The following is a 27,595-nucleotide window of genomic DNA, read 5'->3' as shown; positions in this document are numbered from 1 at the left end:
CCCTCAGGTTGTCTGGTAAACTCAAAAACATGTATGTGGTTTCTGACACACTGTTAATGAAATTAGCTTTGTTGCTCAGCAAGTTAGAGTGGAAAGCTGTTTTCCAGTCAGCATTTTCACTTGACAAAACAATGACACCCAAATTGTAGCTGTAAACTGATAAACCTTTTAATAAATGAACTATTGTGCATTCATATTCATTTTTCTGTTGTTGGGACTGAATTAACCTAATAACCATTGTAAGTTTGCCCAGCAAAATGGATAAAAGATAAACTGGTGGCTCTGAAATGCCATGGGTGCAATCATGGACAAATTATCTTTTAGAAAAATGGTGTCCATTACTCCAGTACATTTCCAGAGACTTCCAGAGAATTTATGCCAGGCCTGTTCTGGAATTGATTGGAAGCCTGTGGTACTTTGTCACCCCCCCCCCCCCCCGCCACCCCCCCAAAAAAAATTTGTCACCCATCTGTACATCACATAGCAAGAAACTGGAGAATACACTTCTGTTCTTTAGTTTGTCCATCTGAGGGGAATCCTTAAAAGCTGTGGGCTGCTACCACCCCGATGTTGATTAATTTCCTATAATAGCACACTTTTCAGTCCTTAAAAACACACTATATCTATTACATCCTGCTGCAGGTAACTGTAATTCAGTCTGTAAAATATCCTTAAACAAGTAACGAGCTACATTTCAGCCCAGTTTCAACAAACACACTTTTTAAAAAATGATTAAAAAGACCTGATTCTGATTGTTAAATGCACTGTAATTCACACACATGCTTCAGTGTACATGCTACGTGATTAAAAAGCACAGCTTGTGTTCAACCTTTCTTATAGCAAAGCCACTGCTGTAACATTTTATTGGCTAAAACTAGAACTGTTCTTTCGATAATTTACATCACAGTGCTAGTGAATTAAGACATGTAGAGGTACATCCAAAAAAAAATGCTTAGAATAGCAGAGAATTCATTAATACACCCTTAAAATACAGTTAAGACCCAAGTTTATGTGTGCGTCTAGTGATTATAGTCCTTTAAATCCCGAAATGTCAGGTAAAAATGTGAACATAAAAATCATGAAGCCTCCTCCAATCTTCTATAACTCAACGGTTCTAGTGGGGAAAGGCTGAATAGCTATGTAGGTACGCTTCCAGAATCGTCTTTGGTTACTTAATCTGAGTGTTTCGAGCTTTTAAGGGTATGTTGTGAGTGTTCTACAGCATCCTAATGTATATCCATGTATAAGGTGCTGTATATTCCCTGCTACCCCATCCCCTTTGTAGCTGCGGTTCCAGTCTACAGAAGAAGCTCCATATGTTTTAGATATGTGAGAAAAAAACTAACAGCGTTTTTTGCTAAGAGAGCTGCTCCATTTCAAACTGGCTGTGTCCATTAGCCCAGGTGTCGGCTGTCCGTAGGTACCCGTGTCCAGGTTTTTGGGACTCCTCGGCAAGGCAGTGTGTGTGTGTAACTGTGTCAGGTGGCGTAGGATCAGGAGGTTTGTGGTCGTAGTAGAGCGCCCAGAGCAGCGTGAGGGTCAGCGTCATGGCCAGGATCTGCGCCACTCCTATAGACACACCCAGGAAACGAAGGACCTGCAGTTGCTTCGTGCCTCGGATGAAACTGTATATCTTGGGGCCGCAACCCTGGAAGTTGAACAAAAATGGCAGTTTAAAATGGTGGTTTGTAACAATAGGTGCCCTCTGCTGCTTGTAATGTGAATGAAAACAATGCACCTGGTATTAAGAGATCCATTTACTTATAAAACATGGCATTTTCATGTTTCATGTTTTCATATTCATGGTTACTCAAAATTTACTCATATTATATTTAAGTAATTACATTTTTAAAATAAATTGTACTTGTAAGAGTAGCTTTAATGGCGCTGCTTGAATCAAATTTGAATATGTTTTTTAATGCTACTTTCTTTCTCTGCGGCTGAATCCCAGCTGGCATTCTTTTGTACAAAGTGCTCTTCACCATAAGTATTGCAAAAGTATTCACCCCCCTTGAATCTTGTAGTAATGAAATCTGGAATTGAAATACATCAAGCACTGTATACACCAACATACCATATGTAGTAATCATATGAAGTGAATATGAGGATAATCGGGGATGTGTCCTAGGTGCATTCAAGGAGTTTAAAAAAACTAATAAATTCAAATGTATAACTCTTCCAATTTCGTTAATGCAGGCTGAAGGGTTATCAGATGGATTTTTTTTTTTATCTGAGTGTGAGAACGTGAGAATGAACAGAAAGAAAGGAAAGGTCATGTGACTGTAACTCGAGAAACGTGATCCCACACAGCACATAAACATAAAACTTTATGATAAAGCGGCGGAATTAAAGAGCTGTTCCAGCTGTTTGGGGCGGGGCCTATTTCTGGACCAGAAATGTGTAAACAAAAGCCTTAAAAAGGAAGAGATTCGATTACGATACGTTTCTTGGCAATACTGTTCATTTTAGTTTCTCTGTGATATCTTCAAACTTATATAATTATTTAATCAGTCGCTCCAGGATGTAGCGATTTTGCGATCACAGAAATGAACACAAAATCAAGCAAACTCCTCAATATTCAAAGGAGCTTTAAAAAAAATTCCGCAGATTTTATGCAGATTTGGGCCGAGACGCATCACGCGACATCATTCAGCAAAAGCCTTCTTCGATTCGCATACGTCGAACACGAACACAGCTAACAGGACTCGTTTACCAACAATCATCACTGCGAAAGACCGTGCAAAACAATTTTGTGCAATTGCGATTTCGCAAATTCAAGTAGTTTTCTGGAGAAAAAAAAAAAGAAAAAAAAAAACACAAAAGAACTCCACAAGGTGCGTCGCAAACTTTCAAAAAAGCCGCAACAATCACAAACAAACTCTGTGAAATCCTGTATGGACTGTTTAATGTTTTGAAACACTTCAAAATAATTTCAAAAAGCATCTTTAGGAGTACTGATGCAAACACAATCTGCATCTAAACACATACAAAACTCTTGTTCAGTTGTGTTTTGCTGCTCCAGAAACAGCACACATTTCTAATGCCTGTCAGCACAGCAGCTGTCACAGTAATATGTGAGAAATGCAACACTGATCCGGTGTGTGTGTGTGTGTGTGTGTGTGCGTGCGTTGCGTGCGTGTGTGTGAGAGAGAGATTTCCTATGCAGATGGAGCAATGTGGAAAGGTAGGTACATTATTTCCTGGCAGTGAGAGATTTGTGCTTTATGCCTGACACCTCCTCACAATAGAGGGAGAGAAAGAGAGAAAGCTCAGCAAAGAGAAAAGATGGAGGTGAAATCTGCTCTTGACTGGTACTATGAACCTGAGTGAGCTGTATAACTCTCAAAAGCCAAGAGTTGTTTTACTCTGTCGATTACAAAACTATTGGCACCCTTCTTGATAAAAGTAAAAAATGAGTGCATCAAATAAATATTGCAAATTATTATTTGTTTTATACTCACACATTTGAAGTAACTACACACCCATGCCCAACAAAAGTCATCGTCAGGTTTCTTTTAAATCATTGCATTTTCTGTACATTTTACGACGTAAAGTTATTGACACCCCTTAACAATGTTTAAAGCATTGCAAAAATAATTGTATTTCCTCTCAGAAATGTATGTGTATGTATGTGAAACCATGAAAGAATATACGCATAATATTAAAAAACAAAATGTTTTAAATGTTTTTCTTTAATAATTGTATTTTCTCTCAAAAATGTGTGTGTCAATATCTTTGACACCATGTTTAAAATATTGCAAACATGTTTAAAATCTTTTCAATGACTGTATTTTCTCTCTTAAAATCTTGCGTGGCAAATTTATTGACACCCCTAAAATTGTCAAATATTGAAATCAGTTTTTTAATAATTGTGTTTTTTTATGAAAACAATGTGTCAGAAAAAAAAATGACACCCCTAAACATTGAGGAAAACATTGAGGAAAAGTTTTTAACAATTCTATTTTCTCTCAAAACTTTATTTGGCTAAATTATTGACACCACTAATGAATATTTAAAAATGTTTAAAATCTTTTGAATGATTGTATTTCTAAACATTTGACACCCATATTTAAAATAGTGAGAAAAATCAGCTTCTTGTTGTTGTTGTTGTTTTTTAATCCATCATCATGGGGGGAAAAAGTGCTTTAACAGTAAAGAGACAGATGGCTGTTCATCTGAACAATTCAGGTAATGATTATAAAACTATGTAAAAATGTATTAAGCTCAATCGGCACATACTGAAAACATTTTAAACATCTATACATTTGAAAGTGTGCCAAGACATAGATATGCAAACATATTCAATCCATGAGAGTCAGCGTTGTTATTCTATCGTGGAACTCCAACTAATATTTGTGTGACTTGAAAACTGACTTGAACCATATAGAAAACCTGTGGGGTGAACTGAAGAGGAGACTCCGCCAGCGTGGACCTCAAAATGTGAAGGGTCTGGGGAGATTCTGTATAGAGGAACGGTCTCAGATCCCTTGCCATGTATTCTCCAACCTCATCAGGCATTATAGGAGAAGACTCAGAGCTGTTATCTTGGCAAAGGGAGGTAGCACAAAGTATTGACTAAAAGGGTGCCAGTAATTGTTCCACACCTATATTTAACAAAGTTTTTTTTTTTGGATAAACCTGTGTTGTGTTTGCAATTGTTTGATGTACATGAGAGCAGAGTATTTTTGTGAATTTTTTTTAACAAAACATCAAAAGGTTAAACAATAAAGAAAATTTTTCACAGCCTTCTTTGCTCATATTTACCAAGGGTGCCAATATTAGTGGAGAGCACTGTACTGACCGCATGTTCTGCATTTTAAACATGTATATTTACTTTTGATCACTTTCATGAATAATTTTGGAGGTAGTAAATATGCATATTTGATACCAGTGACTGGGTGTATGAGGTGGGGTTTTTTTCCTGAAAGAATAGATGTGCTTTGTAAAAATAAAAATAAATAAATAATAAAAAAAATGTGGGCTAGTCCGTAATAAGGGAGTGGAGTTTCGAATGTGACCTGAACACAACCCGAGTACACTGTGTCCGAGGCCATCCTGACCAACCCTCCAGCACCGTTCTGAATCCAAATACAGCTACAGCCTGACATAATTCTGTCCAAACTCGACCGCTGCCAACCAAAGACAAAATAAACCTTGACATTTTTGTCAAGTGTGTTAGCTTGTTGCAACAACAGTCCTCCAGTCCTGCAGCTGGTAGCTGATTCAAAATCAAATAAAACAGAACATACTTAAAAACAAGGGTTCCTTAGTGGTTCTTTGGACAGTTAAGGGTTCTTAAAGAAAAGAAAAAAAACCCGCATAGAAACTTTATAAGCACCCAAACCCCTGTGAGACCAACCAAAGAATCCCAGATTAAATCTTATCTTCAGATGGAGTAATCCAACTGAAATGTTAGTAAGGTAATCAAAATGAAATGTTTTATCTCAATTCAAAACAGCCAAACTGCAAGCTGACCAACATGACCGGTGTGAAAAATAGTTCTGTGAGGACACAAGGTTTTCCAAGATGGATATTAAATGGATTTTAATATCTTTTAAACAATAAACGTGAGATTGAGAAAAGGGTGAGATTGGTGTCTAACTGATATTTTGTCTTTGCTGAAACAAATGTCTGACGTTAAAAATGACTAAATGTTTGGTTTGGATTATATGCACGTGCGTGTATATAACGTACTCTTATACTGGAGTGCAGTGTTTAGGGTGTATATAAACAGTTTATTCAGGTTGGGCAGCTGAATTCATTTGGACTGACCCAGTCAACCATATCTGTCGTCAGATCATCAGGAAATGAAAACGATTCCTTAATAGCAATCTAATTCACCTAAATGTCCTCTATAGTTACCGTCCAGTCCTACTTTTACAGATTTACACACCAGTCGGTGTTTTTGATCAGCATACCAGAAGTTTAGTAGTCTAAAGCAGACTTTAGGCAACCTTATTCAACTAGTACAAAAGTTCATGATCAGCCTTCATCTAATAACTATTAGTCTAGTTCTTTCTGCACACAAGGTCCAACCAGCCATTTTCCGTACCGCTTATCCTACACAGGGAGCCTGGAGCCTATCGCAGGGGACCCAGGGCACAAGGTGAGGGACACCCTGGACGGGGTGCCAACCCACCGCAGGGCACAATCACACACTCACACACTACAGACAATTTGGAAATGCCAATTAAACAACAATGCATGTATTTGGACTGGGAGGAAACCGGAGTACCCGGAGGAAACCCTTGAAGCACGGGGAGGACATGCAAACTCCGTGCACACAGAGCGGAGTCGGGATTCGAACCCCCAACCCTCAAGATGCACCACACACAAGGTCATCTTTTGTAAAATTGTAATCAGTCCTGAAATATTGAACAAGACCTGACTGTAGACCTAGAAGGTTCTTTTTGAGCATGAAAAATATTTGAGAACTGATCTTGAACCTGATGTGAAAGACATCTCAAGCTGCCTAGTGAGTGCTCTAACTTTCATGAGGGCGTGTGAGGGTGTGTGTGTGTGTGTGTGTGTGTGTGCGTGCATGTGTGTTTGCTCAACTTCAACTTCTTATCCGTCTGCTCTAGAAGCGTAAATCACGTCTTCACCCTCTAGTTTGTATGTTATCTCATTCTAATTACACACACACACACACACACACAACTTGGAGAGTCACTTCCCAGCCTCTTCTCGTTTGACCCTCTTATCTTTCGAGTCAAACATTATCTCTCCTTATGGAATACTGCTGCATTACAATTACCATCGACAAAAGCGGCTGAGGCTCGTCTTTACAAAGAGCTTTCAGAGCCCGAGGCTACTGAAACTTCTTTAATTACTGCAGGCTATGGTTCAGCCCACTTGAGGCGATCGTTCCTCTAAACAGCCGCTGACCATCACCCAGGCTTACCTCCTGGTAGAGGTCGCTCAGGTCACTGTAGTGGGCGTGGCGAGCGCAGCCTGTGTACTGATTGGAGCAGCAGGAGTCAGGTGGCCACTCCATCTCCGTCATCTCTAGCCAGTCAGTGAAATAGATCACGCCGCAGCATTTAAACTGAAAAGCGGGACAGATTCATGACGGAAAAAAACATTAATTCAATCCAGAGGTGCAATGGTTTGAAGGAGACGCAAAACAGCATAATCACAAGACTACAAGTTAAAGAAAACAAATAAAAAGCATGGAACTAAAAACATCAAGCAGAAATACAAAGACTACAATCGGAAAGATGGATTATCAATAGCATTTCCTCTCTTTTAACTGTTTTCTCTTCTTTTTCTGGTCAGGGAATAAAATCTGGCCCTTTTATGATTGAGGATTTAACATTCCACACTAGTAAAGGGCATTGACTATCATGTAACCATATAATAATTAAACCTTTAAATAAATTTGGGGGAATTAGTGGAGGTCTAATGTCAAATCAACTGATTTAGATCACTAGTGTCTTTTTCTGACAAAAGAACATGTATATTTATTCACAAAAAGTTTTCTGAATGTCCGTACTTTTCCAAGTCTGGAAATTAGGTGCCTTTAATAACCTCCCAACTTTCTTAAATACTATCTATCCATCCATCCATCCATCCATCTATCTATCCATCCATCGATTGATCTATCTATCTATCTATCTATCTATCTATCTATCCATCCATATCTATCTATCTATCTATCTATCCATATCTATCTATCTATCTATCTATCTATCCATCCATATCTATCTATCTATCTATCCATATCTATCTATCTATCTATCTATCCATCCATATCTATCTATCTATCTATCTATCTATCTATATCTATCTATCTATATCTATCTATCTATCTATCCATCCATATCTATCTATCTATCTATCCATCCATATCTATCTATCTATCTATCTATCTATCCATCCATATCTATCTATCTATCTATCCATATCTATCTATCTATCTATCTATCCATCCATATCTATCTATCTATCTATCTATATCTATCTATCTATATCTATCTATCTATCTATCTATCCATCCATATCTATCTATCTATCTATCCATCCATATCTATCTATCTATATATATATCTATCCATATCTATCTATCTATCTATCTATCCATCCATATCTATCTATCTATCTATCTATATCTATCTATCTATATCTATCTATCTATCTATCTATCCATCCATATCTATCTATCTATCTATCTATCTATCCATCCATATCTATCTATCTATCTATCCATATCTATCTATCTATCTATCCATCCATATCTATCTATCTATCTATCTATATCTATCTATCTATATCTATCTATCTATCTATCTATCCATCCATATCTATCTATCTATCTATCCATCCATATCTATCTATCTATATATATATCTATCCATATCTATCTATCTATCCATCCATATCTACCTATCTATCTATCTATCTATCTACCTATCCATATCTATCTATCTATCCATCCATATCTATCTATCTATCCATCCGTATCTATCTATCTATCTATATATCTATCTATCTATCCATCCATATCTGTCTATCCATCCAGCTATCTATCTATCTATCTATCCATCCATATCTATCTATCTATCCATCCATATCTACCTATCTATCTATCTATCTACCTATCCATATCTATCTATCTATCCATCCATATCTATCTATCTATCCATCCGTATCTATCTATCTATCTATATATCTATCTATCTATCCATCCATATCTGTCTATCCATCCAGCTATCTATCTATCTATCTATCTATCTATCTATCTATCTATCTGCCTGTTTTTAAAAGCAGCAGTTGGAACGACTGTTTATAGCTGCTATAACGTAAATGATAACAGGATGTAAATTGTTTAAATGTAACTATAAACTCATAAAAAAGTATGATGTGGTAACAGGAATGCTGTCTCACACCAACCCATCCTTGATTTTGTTCCTATAACAGCACGTCCTGTCATGTTTTATTGAGCAATCCCGAATAAAATGTAATAATAAACAAAAGTCACATGATTAAAATTAAACTACTTCCACTGTTGTGTAAATACTGTACAGTATACTAGCATTTACCTGGATGTGGCATTTACACACTGCATTAGTGCGTCCTCACCTCAGTCTGAAAGGAGTTCCAGGCGTGTGTTAGCCACTGGTAGCGCTGCAGGCCATAGTTCGGCATACGTGACTTTAGGCTGATCATGTCTGACCGCTGTACTGATGGCTAAACACACACACACACACACACACAGAGGCACAAAGAATAAACAACATCAAAAAACTGCATTCATCCAGATATTACCTGTTTGGTAAAAGCAAAGATAATGTCACATTAAAATAGTCTAAAACCACCAAAATTACTGCAACATATAGTACATGTAAAACTACTACTTTTCTATTATTTATACTACTACTACTACTACTACTACTACCTCACTGCTATTTACACTACTACTACTACCTCACTACTATTTACACTACTACTACTTCTAATGCTATTTCTACTACTACTACTACTACTACCACCTCACTGCTATTTACACTACTACTACTTCTAATGCTATTTCTACTACTACTACTACTACTACTACCACCTCACTGCTATTTACACTACTACTACTACTACCTCACTACTATTTACACTACTACTACTTCTAATGCTATTTCTACTACTACTACTACTACTACCACCTCACTGCTATTTACACTACTACTACTTCTAATGCTATTTCTACTACTACTACTACTACTACTACCACCTCACTGCTATTTACACTACTACTACTACTACCTCACTACTATTTACACTACTACTACTTCTAATGCTATTTCTACTACTACTACTACTACTACCACCTCACTGCTATTTACACTACTACTACTTCTAATGCTATTTCTACTACTACTACTACTACTACTACCACCTCACTGCTATTTACACTACTACTACTACTACCTCACTGCTATTTACACTACTACTACTTCTAATGCTATTTCTACTACTACTACTACTACTACCACCTCACTGCTATTTACACTACTACTACTACTACCACCTCACTGCTATTTACACTACTACTACTACTACCTCACTGCTATTTACACTACTACTACTTCTAATGCTATTTCTAATACTACTACTACTACCTCACTGCTATTTACACTACTACTACTTCTAATGCTATTTCTACTACTACTACTACTACCACCTCACTGCTATTTACACTACTACTACTACTACTACCTCACTGCTATTTACACTACTACTACTACTACCTCACTGCTATTTACACTACTACTACTTCTAATGCTATTTCTACTACTACTACTACTACTACTACCACCTCACTGCTATTTACACTACTACTACTACTACTACCTCACTGCTATTTACACTACTACTACTACTACTACCTCACTGCTATTTACACTACTACTACTTCTAATGCTATTTCTACTACTACTACTACTATCTCACTGCTATTTACACTACTACTACCTCACTGCTATTTACACTACTACTACTTCTAATGCTATTTCTACTACTACTACTACTACTACTACCACCTCACTGCTATTTACACTACTACTACTACTACTACCTCACTGCTATTTACACTACTACTACTACTACTACCTCACTGCTATTTACACTACTACTACTTCTAATGCTATTTCTACTACTACTACTACTATCTCACTGCTATTTACACTACTACTACCTCACTGCTATTTACACTACTACTACTTCTAATGCTATTTTTTTACTGCTACTGCTACTACCTCACTGCTATTTACACTACTACTACTTCTAATGCTATTTCTACTACTACTACTACTACTACTACTACTACCTCACTGCTATTTACACTAGTACTACTTCTAATGCTGCTACTACTACTAAAGTACTAAGCATTTCAAAGCCTTTAAAGTTTTTTCTTAATGAACTGCACCAATTTTTCAACCTTTTTGGGACTCATTTTGCAGTGCTGCTGTTATTTACTGCAGTCAACATGCTCAACACCAACATGATGGAAACGATCCATGACATTAAGCACTTTCCATAAACATTTATTCTCTGTCTGTCCCAAAATCTGCCTTCATAAGTGAGTTTGGAGTAAACACATTTTCTGATTAAGGAAATGTGTTGAAATTCTTGTCTGTGGTAATCACATATATGCTACAGATGTTGTGGATAGATATGAGTCTGAAAAATGCTGTCATATTCCTAGTATTTCTGCTAAGGAAAGAAATTAGTGTTATTTGTTATGTAAATTAAAGATGGAGCTTTGGAGAGCTGTGAGAATTTTCACTGTTGGACAGACATTAATTTGGCCTGCAGTGTGATATATATCAGCACAGTCCAGCTTAATTTCCACTAATTCCTCAAGTTTATGGCATGATATTAATTCACATGAGGCAGCTGAAACACCAGTACGCTCCATATTTCGCAGCTGAATGTCTCTCTCATGAGCACTTTATTGAGCAGCACTGCTGTAAAACATCCCACACTTAAACACCTTATTCTGGCAGACTGCTGGAGCGAGACACCCTGCCTCAGGCGCCCTTCACATGCTCTGGAAACCTTGTTTTGTTTCTTTCACCCTGACTGGCAGAGGACCCAGAATGCACCTGGGGCAGGTGTATGGCAGAGAGTGGAGTCTGATAGTGGAAGTGGAAATGGGGGAAATGCAGCAAGCGGGATTTACTGACTGCGACATGGTGATGTGGAGAAAGGGACAATAGGGATAATGTTGCAGGGCCAGGTGCAGAGGCGTAGGCTCTTAGTGAGTGGCCACACATACACACACACACACACACACACACGCAGGTCAGATGTGCAGCGCTACGGTACATAACAAACCATTCAAGGGTCTTTCGATTGCTGATAAGGTCCTGCCTGTAGGGTGTGTGTGTGTGTGTGTGTGTGTGTTGCTAAGGTCATTTTGAGGAACTGTTGTTGAAATGAGCTTGTACGGAAAAAGGAAGAAAAATGTGTTTGCCAGTAACATCTGCTACTGTTAGATTGAGTGGATTAGAGATAAGTCTAAACTTTAGGGCCACACAAACACACACGCACACACACGCGCACACACACACACAGGTCAGTTTCGGTCACACCTGTGCTATGGTACATGAAAAAAACATTCAAGGTCTTTTGATTGTTGATAAGATCCTGCCTGTAGGGTGCGGGTGTATGTGTGTGTGTGTGTGTGTGTGTGTGTGTGTGTGTGTGTAACCCTACAGTAAAGGTTAGGCTTATCTCTGAGCCACTCAATCTAACAGTAGCAGATGCTACCTGCAACCACAATTTTCAACCTTTTTCCTTACAAGCTCACTTCAAGAACAGCTCCTCAAAAGACCTTAGCATCACACACACACACACACACACACACACATAAGTATAGTATAAGTTCTTACTTGGAGCATCACTGAAACCTAACCCAAATGTCTTTCTGCTGTCATTAAGTCCGTAGGGTGTACAAATTTTTGCACTCAACCGTAAATGATGCTATGGTTTATTAATATCTACTCCTGTTCCTAAGTAGAACCTCAGTAACCAAAATAAAACCTCGAAAATGTCCCTTCATGTGGACACGCCACCAGATCAACGTATTATTAACACAAAGCTCATTATTCAGTCAGCACAGTGAAGCTAACAGGAAGTGGAAGGACCCTATAATTCACTGGGTTCACTGCGTTAATACTAAAGGACTGTAATGCCCTGACCAGGCTCTTCTTTCGGCCACTACAGAAAATGTGTTCGTGACTGCTCTCTAAACTCTAAACTCATTCCAATAAAGATTAACCCATGTGGTGAGCACAGAAACAGAAACCCGATCCACAACCATTACGTTGCTTATCTGTGTGTGTGTGTGTGTGGGTGGGTGTGTGAGAGAGAGAGAGATGTGAGAGATAACTAAGGTAGGTGAGAGGTCAGTGTTCCCGTATTCATGGCATTACTCACCTCCTCGTATGTCCACACACCACTGGCCAACTCCACACAGAAGATTACCAGCAGACTGCCAAAGTACTGTAGAGAGCACCAACACAAAAAAAGTCAATACTCCAATATTTTTCATCCTTAGCTCCACCCACTGTGTCGGTAGCATACAGTGCTCTCCACTAATTTTGGTACCCTTGGTAAATATGATAATGATGATGATAATGAGACTTGTGAAATTATTTCCTTCGCATACCCCAGCATGCCAGGTTGTTGGGGTCAGAGTGCAGGGTCAGCCATGATACAGCGCCCCTGGAGCAGAGAGGGTTAAGGGCCTTGCTCAAGGGCCCAACAGTGGCAGCTTGGCAGCGCAGGGGCTTGAACCCCCGACCTTCCGATCAGTAACCCTGAGCCTTAACTGCCAAGCAACCACTGTGAAAAATTGTCTTTATTGTGTAACCTTTTGATCTTTTGTTCGAACAATTCACAAAAATACTCTGCTCTCATGGATATCAAACGAGCAGTTGTATATGAGAGGATGTTTCTTTTCTTGCTGAGTATATAATGGAAGTCTAAGGGCACTTGTTGAACTAAACCTTTAACACAAATCCTGTTTCGCAGAATGCTTCAGCGCTTAATTCCCAATTCTGATTGGTCAGAAGGTGTTGAGTAAATTTTTTTAGAATAGCAGCTCTGAGAGTAATGCCGGCTGCAAGACAAACCCCAGGATTATATCAATGCATGTCTTGTAATGCATTATTGTTTCTATAGTAACAGCTCTTCACAGGGACTTGTATGGGGGTGCTCCTCATAATTTAAGCCTAATAATAAACGGAAACGTTGATATGACGACATTTATTTCGCATATTTGGAAGGAGTCTCCAGTGTCAGAAGTAAGGCTGGAAAGTTTCCAGGAAAGTTCTCTATAAAATTACAAGCTGTAAATTTTTTGTCTTATTGTCTTCAAGGGTGTGAAAACAGAAAGGTTGTTGAGGAACTGTTTAGAGCTGCTACAAAAATGGGAACTAACCACCACAACATTAAACGTAACTATAAATGGATTATATGTTGTTTATTAATGTATTAATATTGTTAGTATTGGCAAATGGATACAGTATAAGGGGAATAAAACTGTTCAGGATGTGTTTTTGGACGATAAATTTCAGGTGGGAAAAGTAACTGCGCCTCAAGTTCGGCTGCATCACACCACCCCTTTGTTGATTATGTTCCTAAACAGCATATCATGTCATTTTTAATTACGTATATATTCCATTTTGGGGGACACGGTGGTGTAGTGGTTAGCACAATCCAGGGTTGGGGGCTCGAATCCCTTCTGTGTGTACGGAGTTTGCATGTTCTCCCCATGCTTCGTGGATTTCCTCCAGATTCTCTGGTTTCCTCCCCAATACAAAGACACACATTGTAGGGTGACTGGCATTTCCAAATTGTCTGTAGTGTATGAATGTGTGTGCAATTGTGCCCTACAACGGGTTTGAACCCTATCCAGGGTGTCCCCCACCTTGTACACCAAGTTCCCTGGGATAGGCTCCAGGCTCCCCTGCGACCCTGTGTAGGATAAGTGGTACAGAAAATGGACGGATGTATTACTTTGAAAGTTGTATAAAATGCTTTGGAAAGACTTTAAAACTCACGTCCTTCTTTGTAATGGTTATCATTTTGAATAGCAATTTTTCATGGAATTCAGCAACTGCCTCTAGACTTCCATGTTAACTGTACTGGAAATAGTGGTGACATTCTGGTCCATGCTACAGATGCTTTGGATAGAAATGAGGTTGAAAAGCTCTGGAGTGTTCATTTAAGAAGAAGAGGGAGAAAAAAGAGAGAGAGACATCCCTGCATAATCTTATCTCATCTCTTTGTAACGGACTGTTAGCGTGACTGATGGGTCAGTACGGTGAGGACCCCCCTGCACTTTCAGACTGATATAGCGAGGAAAGGTATTCTCCATTCACTTCACACACGGACACACACTGTTGCACATCCATTTGGCCTGCGCATCCGACTTAACACTCAAACTGTCAACCAAACGCACTGTGAGGCCTTATTAAGATGAATGTTCATGTCAGGAGCAGGATTTGGCAGCGAGCTAGTACTGAGGGCCTGGCTGACTGTGTTTATTTGGAAACTCCAAATATTTGTGTTAAACAGATGTTCGTTGTAGTTATATGATCCATTTGCTATTCGTCACACACATGCCAACCCCCCCCACACACACACACTATCAGACACTATCAGACACGATACACATATACACTCACATGTATAGAATGCAAACCACAAAACCCTGACATGACTTTTACACCTTCTCCATCCAAACTCCTCACTTCTCTAAATCTAGCTGATGTGAACTTTTAACCTGCTGATCATCTCTCTCTCATGCTGTCTGTCTCTCTCTCTCTCTCTCTCACACACACACACATAAGTATGAGGAGATAACATCATGCGCCTCCTTAGCAGGTTGGTTTTTTTTGTTGTTGTTTTTTTTTTTTATTTATACAATATGCATTATTAACCAAGTGTGGACAAATAAATTTATTAGCAAGCCCACCATGCAAGTAAAACTCCAATGTGCTACCAAATGCCTTGTTTTGTCCAGAACCCTAACTGACTAGGCTAAAAGGTGACAGCTAGCATATTCCTATACTGCATGGAAAGCATGTTATGCATTAAAATTGAGGAAAACGAATGAGTATATAATCATACAAATGAGTCTGGCTAGCGTCTTTATTTCCTCACAATATGTTTTCCGCATTGTAGTAAGCAGAAGAAAACTTCCACTTTGTACTACTGACAGAGTGAAGTACTGACTGTCCGTCAAAATGCTACAGTATTTATTGTACATGCCCATAGGACTGAATTTTGGTCAGTAACCTGGTCGTCTGGAACAAGCGAAATGTGTCCAAGATATTGGTTTTTCTTGGTCGTCGCTCAACAGACAAGTAGGTTGAACAACCAGAAAAAAAATTTAAACAAGTACTTGTTATTGACTTTTTCAATAGGATCTACTATCATGTTTAGGGGAGATGGGAGGAAACTGCAGAACCCGGAGGAAATCCACATGGACACAGGAAGAACATGTGAAACTCCACAGGCAAAAAAAAATACAGTTATTTAGAAACAATGATTTATATAGTCTGCCCTGTGATGGGTTGGCACCCCATGGTAGGCACGACTGACCATCTCATAACAGTGTAGTAGTGTTACTGTAAGCTTCTTTACTGTCATTTTATTAGCTCATGCCTGTTTACTCTAACTGTCTCCCTGCTGTCCCTCCTCTCTATGTGTGTGTATTTCCCCAGAATGCATTAGTGTCCATGCACCTTCTTTCTTTGTGAACAGTCCATGTGTGTGTGTGTGTGTGTGTGTGTGTGTGTGTGTGGAGGCATGTGCACTCCTCAGTTCAGTTATTAGGCTACAAATCATGCAAAATTCCCACTAACTGTGTACTGATTATCAATGTGTGTGAACAGGTGATGAGATAGCCGACTACCCGCATAGCCAAAGTTCCGTGTGCAATTGATATAAACAGTGTGTATATGTGTTTGAAAGCGAGAAGGTGTTTGTCCCTGTTCTTACTATGTGTGCAATGCCGGCTGGTGAGCAGAGGCTCAGGGAAACTAAAGAGCCTGTCTTTTTTCCCCAAGTCGCCCCGCTTCATGCCTGGATTGCCTTACCTATTGAAGCTGTGTGAGATAATACTGCAGGCTTGCTGTAACCCAAACCCAGACAGGCCAGAGAGGAGAAGAGAGGAGAGGCAGTGAATAAAGAGATGAATGGAGAGACCCATAAAGGAGAAGAACAGGGTAAGTGGGGGAAGACGTCCCAGAAATCAGGGTCCTCATCTGGAACAGGAGTCAGCCTTGAAAATCACGGCCATGGCCTCTTTATAGTCTAGCTCAGGTGTACGGCTGGGTCTCTATTGTTGCCGTGACACAAGAAAGAAGGATTTTCATGCAATTAGCTAACCTCTTTTTCCACCAATATCACCCAACACCTTTAAGAACTATTCGATCTGTTTTTTTTATGTAACTAGACACCGTAACGGTTGGTGGCGCCAGCAGTTGCAGTTTTGGTTGAATGAGTCATAAGGTAGTCATCTACCTGCACAGGCAAAGTTGCTCTGAAGGAATAACATTTATGGTATGTAGTGTACACGCTTATTCAAGACAGTTTAATGGAACGTACTTAGAAAACATAGCCTAACTGGTGCAGACTTCCCAGAGTCCAGATACCAACACGCCAAGACCCTGCTAGAAGCAGGAGTCAATGTGGATACATACGTAACTTAACTCATAATTGTATTATGAGTGCTTATTTATGTCTTTATTACTAAATGGTCTAGGAACGAAGGAACTCAGCCATTAAAAGTTCCAGTACCTGGGCACCACGAGAGAGTGCTGTGGCTGGCAGAGGAAGCCAAGCCTTCATTATTACGAGAACTGTGTACGATTGGACTGTTGCCATCATGTACAGGGGGAATGGTCCATTTTTGGCTCTGCAGATAAGCATCAGGGATCTAATGCTGGAAGTTATAGGAGGCCAGTGAAGGTAGAAGTGGAATGTCATGGGTAAAGAAATGTTAGGCTGCTGCATTCTGGATCAGTTAAGAAGAAATTGCAAGTGCAGAAAGACCTGCCAGAAATGACTTGCAGCAGTCAAGTATCAAGATATTAAGGCATCTGCGTGGCGGCCTAGAAGAAAAAAATGTACAAAGCCTGCTGACACTGTATAGGAGAACCCTGCATGACTGAATCAGTGGACAATAACTAAACCCTAAAGTGAACACCGATGCTTCAGTTAAATAAAATTTCAAGGCAGCAAAATCAAGTCATAGGTACTGCATGCATTTCCAGGTATGCATAGACGCTCAGTCCTGCTGGAATTGGGCCTTAGCTGATGAGCTTCCATCCATGATGAGAGGTCTGCCAGATGTGACAAGATATAAGTAGCAACCTGGGTATCTGATGGTGCAAAGGATGAGTAGGGTGTCTGTGGTATACAGCAGATACTGTATCTATGGTAGATGAAGCCATTTGTAAAGAAAAGTGAAGAAGGTGAAGCGCTGAGCCTTGAGGAACACCTCTGCATTTATATTTACATTTACCTCAAGTGACATTTTTATCGAAAGCGACTTACAACTGAGACAGAATACAATAGACATCTGAGCAGTTGAGGGTCAAGGGCAGTGAGGGTCTAGCATCTCAAGGGCCCAAAAGTGGCAACTTGGTGGTTCTGGGATATGAACTCATGACCTTCCAAGCAGTAGCCAAGGCCTTAACCGTTGAACCACCTCTGCCCTACAAGGGGGCTACCCTCTGCATGAACCAAATGTGAACCCTCGCATGTTACCTGCTACAAACTTGATGGGTTCTATGTTTGGTACAAGATCTGACCATTGCAAACCAGGTACCATAATGAGGCAGCAACTTCGAGGCTCTTAAGGATGGGCAGAAAGATACTATAGTGGAATCATTTACCAACACAAGGCCAGTTTCTGCAAAGTATGCTAACATACAGAAAATGTATATAGGCCACACCACTGTATGTAACCTACAAGAAATGTGTTTACATTCTCATATGAGCCTTAAGGTGGTGGCGGCATCATTACCCCATCCCCTAAAAGTCTTCCCCAAGACCCAGAGCAGAAGGTTGATGTCCGTGATACCGTGGAAACGCCCCATAATTGGCATCGTTTGTGGATTTCTTTAGTTTTATTGGCCTATTTTCAAATTTCCCTTTCTCCCTCTCCCTGCTAATGGCCCATAACAGTCTTAAAATACCATCACTTAACAACCCAACATCGCACAGAATGCTAATCCATAACCCTCAGAATGAATTTGTGGGCAAGGCTCTGTTTTGGCATTCCTCACCTGTCCATCGCTGTAATTGATGTGAAGCCCTGAGGCTGTAGCTTGCACCTCCTCTCTGTAAATTGCTGTAACGTGGGCCATAACTCTTCCTCTTGGCTATTCGCATGCTTTATGGCCATTTTAAACAGGAGGCGTAAACCACTACAAGCTAACAAAGGGGTTTCTACTAGCACATCATGCATTCTGTCCATCCTATTACCACAGTGTGGCCTCAGGAAAGTGGGCAGGGCTGAGCTTGTACAAAGATTTACAACATAAATGATCAGAAAGCATGATAACCTGAAGGGCCCTCTTGGGCTGGAAATGCAAACTCAGAGAGTGGGCTAACTGATTAACAATAATTAACAATCCAACTCCAGTTCTGGTTGCAAAGCCGGACTACACAACAACCAATGGCATGTACACATGTGGACAACGGCTGACAGAACAATTTTAACTGTTTATGAAATGCTGAATAAAATATTTCCACCTTTAGTCATGCAAATCTATCAAAACACACAATTTTTAAACCTCTCGTCTGAGGGACCCTTGTTTCTTGATGAAAGAAAAGGGCTCTGAATAAATAGAGTTGCTCTTTGAGTGACTGAATTTCAAATAATGCATTACTGAGCATGCAGTGAACAATGGAACCAGAACACCATTATTATACCCTGTGGAATAAGTACAGACAGTGCCTTTCGTGAGTATTCACCCTCTTGAACTTTCCCACCTTCTGTAGTGTTACTATCTTTAACTGAAATAGACTTCATTGGGTTTATACTGTATGTCTACACTAAACAGCCCCATTATTGAAGTCGGAGGAATCAATATAGTTTACCAAGAAAACATGCAATGTTGCATAAGTATGCACCCCCAGTGCTGTGAAACTCCTAAATTAGTCATGGTGCAGCATTATTAGTTGAATGAAGTCCATCTGTGTGCAAGGAAACTGTAACATGATCTCAATATAAATACACCTTGTCCTGGAAGGCCCCAGAGTTTGTTCAACAAAACTGATCCTTTTGGCTTTGGCACAAAGCACTACCATTTGGCAAAAACCCAACACTGCTCAGCACCCTGAGAACACTTTCCCCACAGTGAAGCATGATGGTGGTAGCATCATATTGTAGGGGATGCATTTCAATCAGTGTTGCGAGCAGAATGGATGGAACCAAATACTTGGAAATCTTTGAAGAAAACCTGTGCCAGTTTAGGGAGCCAAATAAAAACTATTTCTCCATTAAGATGAACTAAAGATGTCATATTTGACCTAATATGACCTAAATATCAGCAATATTGTGGCTGAATGAATAAAAACAAATCTTAACATTTCGATGTCGATGTGGTTTGTGTGATATGATTTGAAAAACCTCAAATATTCATGTTGTTGGTGTTACTTACACTGTTTAAATCTGAACTGTAGGCTCCTCAATATTTAAATGCATTTGAATTCTATATATGTTAAGGAAAGCATACTTGAATGCAATTATAAGTGAAAGCAGACACAGACTCACACACAAGCACATGTATATGTTTTCCAGTTGTTTCTTCCTCGCTTGCTTGCTTTCTCTCTCTCGTTCTCTCTCGCACACGCACACACAAACACACACACACATACGCACACACAATCAAAACCCCACATGGAGACATACCCAGGAGAGGAGCAGAAGATTGCATTTCAGCGTGCCACAGTAGCCCACCATGGCCACAATGATTAGGAAACAGCACACAGCAATGACAACGGGGTGGACCGCAGGGGAGTATGTGAGGACCGCTGCTTCTTCCAGCCTACAACACAGAGACAGAGAAGGAAGAGAGCAGAACTTGGAAGTTATTCATTGGCAGTCTTTTTGTTTATTTATCAATCCATCCTGCCCCCCCCCCTTCCATCCTGCCCACTACATCCTCCACTCTCACAGGGCTGCATTTTTATTAATCCACCAGTTACATGTAAATAATGATTGCACTCAGTAGGAATGTAAGCCTCCGACCTCTCACTCCCTCTCTCTCTCTCTGTCCTCATGTCTCAATGATACATAGCCTGGAAAGGACATGGGAAATCCTTGATGTGCAGCCTAGCTAATTTTGGATGAGTGTGAACCACCCTCCTCACACACACACACACACACACACACCTTTCTCAAACCAAAAACATCACAGTTTTCACCATAGGATGACTTTTCTCTCTTGAGAGAGGGTACTAATAGACACACACGCATACACATTGAAGCACAATGGATACACAACAGTGTGAAACTGAAATACTCGACTCAGCTGTTATCTCATTATGTGGCATCCGTTCAGGGGAGATGAGATTTTTATTGCTGCAAAATGGAACTGAGTCAGCAAGTTGCAGCTCTGGAAAGCTCATTTTGCCAGATTGCAATCATGTCTTAACACATTCTGCCTTCCGTTTATTTGTGGAAACCGCTGCAAGACTAAATAGTGTCCCACGGTGCTAAATTACACCTCCGACAGAAGAAGCAGAAGATAAGTGCCAGCATCTTAATTTAGTATATCGGAATCCGTTCAGCGTCTTTTTTTAAACTTGAGAGTGTTTTGGTTGACTGTGAATCAATTTGACTCAGGATTCATTGGATTTTGATTCGATTCAAATTCTTTTTTGTGTGTGTGTTGGTGTAAATTCTGGTCAATACGATTAAATTCCATACCCTAAAAAGCAGCTGATTCAGTTATTTAAACATGTTATATGATTTATATTTTTAAACATTATATATAATATAGCACAGTGGTTAGCACATTTGCCTCACACGTTCAGGGTTGGGGGTACGAGTCCCGCCTCTGCCATGTGTGCCTGGAGTTTGCATGTTCTCCCCGTGTTTCGGGGGTTTCCTCGGGTACTCTGGTTTCCTCCCCCAGTCCAAAGACATGCATTGTAGGCTGACTGGCATTTCCAAATTGTCGGTAATGTGTGTGATTGTGTCCTGTGATGTTTTGGCACCCCGTCCAGGGTGTCCCCCGCAAGTTTGTCCCGAGTTCCCTGGGATAGGCTCCTAGCTCACTGTGTAGGATAAGCGGTATGGAAGATGGATTTATATTATAGAGTATCTATACAACGGCACTGCTGAATTCTTGAATCTGATGAGTCAGACAGTCTAAGAAGGTTAATAACAGCTCATTCTGCAATCGACGTAATCTAAGGTTAATAAGACAAATATATTAATCATTGATAAGGTTTTCTATAAGTGGGTGTTAATTTAACAATTCCCATCATCGCTAACATGAGGTAAGTTCGCGTGCAATTTAGGTTGTGCTTCTAGTGAGCACTTCAACATCTAATAATTTACATATCGGGCCGTACCACTGATCCAGTTTTGTATGATCATACTCCGAGCTCACCTTTTTTGTCTGAAAAATCTAAAAAAATATATTCTGCTGCTGCGGAAGCACATTCAATCCAAAAGCCAAGCTACTATATGTAATCCAAATGAGGTATTTCAGTCCGTACAGGATTTTACAGAGTTTTTTTTTTTTGTTGTGTGATTGTTGCGTCCAAAAATGCTTGACTTTGCTGCGCCTTTTTTTTTTTTTTTTAATTTGCTATGCAATTTGCATACATTGTGTGCTTGTTTTTGGAAAACTACTCGAATTGGCGAAATCGCAATTGCACAAAATGGTTTCTCACGGTCTTTCACAGTGATGTTTGTTGGTAAATGAGACCTTTTAGCTGTACTCGTGAATCGAAGAGGGCTTTGGCTGAATGCGCGTTGTGATGATGTCACATGACGTGTCTTAACCCAAATCTGTGGAAACTCTGGAAACTAACTTTGAAAAATTGCAAGCTCCTCTGAATATTGCGGCGTTTCCTTGATTTTGCGTTCATTTCTGAAATTCTGGAGGGACTGTTGTTTACTAATTACTCAATTACATATCGTGCTTTAGAGCGCAGAAATATTTTGTTCTGTTGATTCAGGTCTACTTAAAAAAAAAAAAAAAAGAGTGTTTACTGCATGAGCCACTTCTGGCTGTTAAGACGACCAGAGTTTTGTTTGTATTTGAATGGACGGAGCCGTTCACACCTGCCCATTCAGGAACTCTCACCTGGTGTCCGCAGTTAAGGTGAGCACATTGTTCAGGTAATCCCTAAGCCACGCAGCCACTCCCAGCACACACAGAGCCATTAGCTGTGGAGAGAAAGAGGCTTTAGACTGGCAGCACATAAACACATATACGTGTACAACTCAGTAACCTACATCCCTTCCAGCATTCAAAATTCAGAGCCCTCTAAACCTTGTTGGGATTCTGTTTGTGTAAGGCTACTGTGGCATGTCTGTCTGACCCACTGAGATATGAGTAGCACAGTTTAGTTTGTGGGCCCTGTTGGCATTCTTGGCTGTGAAAGCGACACCCAGCACTTATCACATTTAATTCCCTAAAATAGTGTGTAGCAGAATGTGAAACATGCAGCACAGGCTTGGTTGGGGGGTCAAAGAGGCAGCCCGCTACATAGAGATATGGCCCTCGGGCTTAATAGATCTTAATTCAGTGTGCAGTTGTTGAAGCAGAAGTATGGACAGCCAAATGGATCAGACGGGTAGCAGTTGGGGACTGCAGTGCTTAACTGGCGGGAGAACTATTTTCACCAGACCTATTCTGCAGAATAAAAGACCCCTTCAAGATAATCTATGCAAACTTCAGACTTGTGGAAGCCTGGAAAGAGAGATCTTCTATAAGAAGAGCTGAACTCCAGAATTATCATTTGATGTAAATAATAATAAAAGCTTTCCCATCACCCTGCTCACTAGCATCTAAACACAGACTCATGATACTCTACACACAGAAACCCAACAGTGTCCTGACTAATCTTATAACAGACTTGCAGCAATACAATAATTCATTTGTTTATACTGATTGAAAATGACTGATGAGTTGATTTCCATTTCGCTGGCAGAATGGAACGCCAGTGTACTGTGAGAAAAGCAAACTGTGTTCATTTTGGAGCTGAAACTGAACATATTCTCTCAACGAGAACCATCTCTTTTGCAGTGGATAAACACTGGATGGTTGCAGACTGGCCACTGACACTTGGTGAGTGAATAAGAATCGAATGCAAGCTTCCCTAGTCTATTGTCAAAGCAATTAACCCTCTCTAATCCAGGGTTGCCATATCACTGAGCTCTCACCCCAGCTTCCTAACAAGCTAGAATAGGAGAATAAAAGAATTTCTCTCTATTTGTATATGTGACAATAAATGCATCATTACAAGCCAATTATTTAAAGTAGAGTATGTAAACTACATATGTGAACTACGGTTGTGATTAAAAAGCAGCGAATTAACAGGTGAATCTGGTGTATCAGACTGGCACCCTGTCCAGGGTGTACCCCGCCTTATGCCCGATGCTCCCTGGGATAGGCTCCAGGTTCCCCGTGACCCTGAAAAGGAGTAAGCGGTTGAAGATGGATGGATGGATGGATGGATCTGGTGTATCAGTAGTTGTAATTTAAGTCAAATGTAAAAAAAAAATTATATAGTGTTTGAATTTGTATGAATAAAACTAAAGGGCATTTATTGTATTCAAGAAAAAAGCTTTTAAAGGCCTCTCCGGGCTTCCGTACTAATTTTCATTAGCCGATCGTTGACTCACTGATTATGGTTTCACATTCTGATATATAAAATACAAGAGATCTGTCTGCACTAATCAAGTTCTCAGGCGCATTTGAAGAACTGATTTAATTAGCCTGTCTGGAATTATCTTGATTAGTAAATATGACACACATCATTTTATCTTCAATCAGGGATTCTTAACCTTTTTTTTTTTTTTGCATCCAGAGACCCCTTTTAAAAATGAAACTGTAAAATAAATTTCACAAACATTTATCAATGTAATCTCGCTATTAAAATTTTACCCTCAGTATGTAAATGTGTACAATAATATTTACAATATAATGGAAGCATAGGGTTTTTATTCCTGAAATTACCAACAACAGACCTACTTGTCAGGGTTGTCAGGTTGGGTCACTTTTTTTTTTTAAACAGATTGTATTACTTTTGGATTCTACTTCAGGGCTGCAAGTAGAAAAGCAAGTCCTCGGGTGTCTGTTTATCGAGCTAGTTTAAAACATAGTCTGCAGCCACCATAATTTTTGATGATGTTTTAAAGCAAATAACCAGAATAAAATGAAATTGATTTCTACACACATGGGCTATGGCGAACAAAGGGAAATTGTAAATACAAACTGTGTATCTAAGATGTATAGAAGCATTTCTGTTGTAAGATATATTGCAAAGATTGGGAGAGGGAAAGGGGATTATGGCGTGGATAATAATAGATGTATCAAATGATAATAAAAAGGAGTATTGCAGATACTGATAATCAGAAATGCGTTTGCACAATGGTGAACTTGTTTCTCATACAAAGACTGAGAAAAAGGAGAAAAATGTGTCTTTGTTTTCCCATGCCTGAAGTTTTTGGGCTACTTACTGGGCTGGTTTGAGATGTAGTTTGGCTGGAATTTTTTGCTGACAGCTAGCAATCCTGTTACTTTTAATATGTCAAACACTAGCAACTCCTCTAGAATAATATAATATGGGTCTATCTAAAGCTTTGACACAGACCTATTTGTACTAGAATAAAGATATGTTTCTGATGGATAATACAAAGCACATCTGTACGCTGCCCTGTAAAATGCTGTAAATGCAAAAAATTAAAATAAGCATTAAGAATTCAATAATAAATTGAATAACGCGGATAGAGGTTCGTCGTGTTTTCCGTGACTGTTATAAAAAATAAAATCGCAAACCCCTGGGTATACTTTGCAGACCATGCTTTGAGAGCTACTAAGCTAAGTGACGTATGAGAAACAGGACCCTGGCTGTATGTGAATAAATAAGTTTATAATAAGTGAATAAATAAGGGATTAGTTTAACCTAGTGGTTTTTATAGGCCGTTTTATAGAAAGTAATACTCCACATGTCTTAATTCGATTTGTGTTTACATCGAGTGTGACTTTACCCGGGTTAAGGTAATCTGAAATCGTTGTTTACATGCTAGATTCTTAATCAGAGTACCGTCTTAATCGGGTTAATATCGGAATATTACTGTTCGTGTAAACGTACTGATAGAGGCAGTATGAGACCATAAGACACAATATGACTACGTTTACATGGACAGCAGTAATCTAATTATTGACCTTACTCTGAGTAAGATAATATTCTGATTAAGGTGTTTACATGAGTCACTTTTGGAATACTCCTGTCATGTTCCCGTTTTACATGTTTTAGAACATAATTAGATTAACAGCCCATTACGTCACCGCGCCACGCTGTCTGACGTCCCTCCAGAATTTCACATATCAACATACAGATGGTCTTCGTTATGGTACCGTATACAGTTTTGGGTGTTTTTATTTAATTTTTTTACGAACGCTTTAAGTGCAGTGAATTATTTGTTATGCTGTACGTGCTAATAGACAACTGCTTGAAGCGGTGGGCTGCGTCCCAAACTGCATACTTACCGTCTATATAGTAACCAAGACACATGTATTTTCCCCCACTACAGGTCTATAGTAGGCAAGTATGCGGTTTGGGACGCAGCCGAACTCTCTTGTTCACTGTAAAATGTTGAAAACTGCTGTGTGTGATCGTGTCCTGTCGCAAAATGCGGTGAAAACTCTCACACGACGTTCATGTGATTAAGGTGTGTACATGTCTGTAATACACATCTATAATGCGACTAAAACAGGAGTACTCCACCAGTCTTAATTCGATTAGAGCTTAATTCGATTATGACCTTAATCAGATTAAGGTAAGTACAAATTGCTGTTTACATGGTAGTTTCTTAATCAAAGTGTGGTCTTAATTGGGTTAAGAGTGGATTATTGTTGTCCATGTAAACGCAGCTATGTGTCCCCAACTGAATAAACAAACTAATGTTGTGTCTAAAATCGCATATCTATGTACTATTCTCGACAGTTATTGAGTACAAACGCAAACAGTTTTCCTCTTACAGTTAGCGTTCGAATTTTAAAAACCTCTTAAATCTACCGAAAGGTCTGTTTTGAGGACCAGTCTTCTGAATGGTCTAGATTAGTAACTACTTTTGAATGTATGGTGATGATTCTGAATAGAGATGGAAAGTTCATGACGGCCCTCAGGACAACAGCGGAGATTTTTCAGCAGAAACTGAGCTTGTCAGTGCATGAGATCTCGAAACATTACAGTTCGACTTAGAAACCAGAAGGACAGTAAAAGGGATGTTTTACTAGTGGACGCCGCTTTTAATCCTCCAGATGTGCAGCAGCTACATAAGGTACGCAGTCGAGTATGTGCGGTGCAAGTGGCGCATATTTGCACCTTTTGGCGTCCCATAGGCGTGTAACGCGAGCGGCCCCTCGACCACCTGCCGCCGCGCTCGAGCTTCTTTTTTTTTGGCACAAACTGCAAGGATTGAACCTATTATTCAGTGCGGCGGTGTTCAGTCTGGGACGTGGGGTCTTACCCAGAAGAGTAAGTTGATAGCGTAAAGCAGACAGCGCAGGCACTTCACCGAGTCCTCTCGCGCCATCGTGCACGCGCGTCATTCCTCATTCTACCGCTCTGACGCTGTCCACCACCGTGCGCGCACGCGATCCGCTGGCAGATTTGGGGAATATATATATATATATATTAGAGAGAGAGAGAGAGAGAGAGAGAGAGAGAGAGAGTCGAAATAGTGCTGTCACATGGCTTCTCAGACACCGATTACAGTTAACCGAGGCGATCCAAACTGCATGTGCTGGCACGCGCAGCGCGCTCGCGGAGTGACAGTGCGTGTTAGATCCGTCAGAAGTTTTCCTTTTCTCCCCGAAAGCACGTG

The 27,595-nt window shown here is 39.8% G+C and overlaps 1 protein-coding gene across 1 annotated transcript; it reads right to left on the bottom strand.

Annotated features, from left to right (window-relative positions):
* Nucleotides 1–458: 458 nt before the first annotated feature.
* On the bottom strand, nucleotides 459–27,595 carry tspan12 (tetraspanin 12). The gene is made up of 7 exons (XM_053650464.1): nucleotides 27,239–27,595; nucleotides 22,842–22,924; nucleotides 20,432–20,567; nucleotides 12,934–12,999; nucleotides 9,082–9,189; nucleotides 6,905–7,048; nucleotides 459–1,648 (listed from the first exon to the last, which is right to left on the bottom strand). Exons 1-7 carry the CDS (start codon nucleotides 27,302–27,304, stop codon nucleotides 1,358–1,360), a joined length of 894 nt encoding a protein of 297 aa, XP_053506439.1. The 5' UTR covers nucleotides 27,305–27,595; the 3' UTR covers nucleotides 459–1,357.

The sequence above is a fragment of the Ictalurus furcatus genome, chromosome 19, assembly GCF_023375685.1.
Source record: "Ictalurus furcatus strain D&B chromosome 19, Billie_1.0, whole genome shotgun sequence".
Classification (NCBI taxonomy): Eukaryota; Metazoa; Chordata; class Actinopteri; order Siluriformes; family Ictaluridae; genus Ictalurus; species Ictalurus furcatus.
This window is presented reverse-complemented; position numbering and strand designations above follow the sequence as displayed.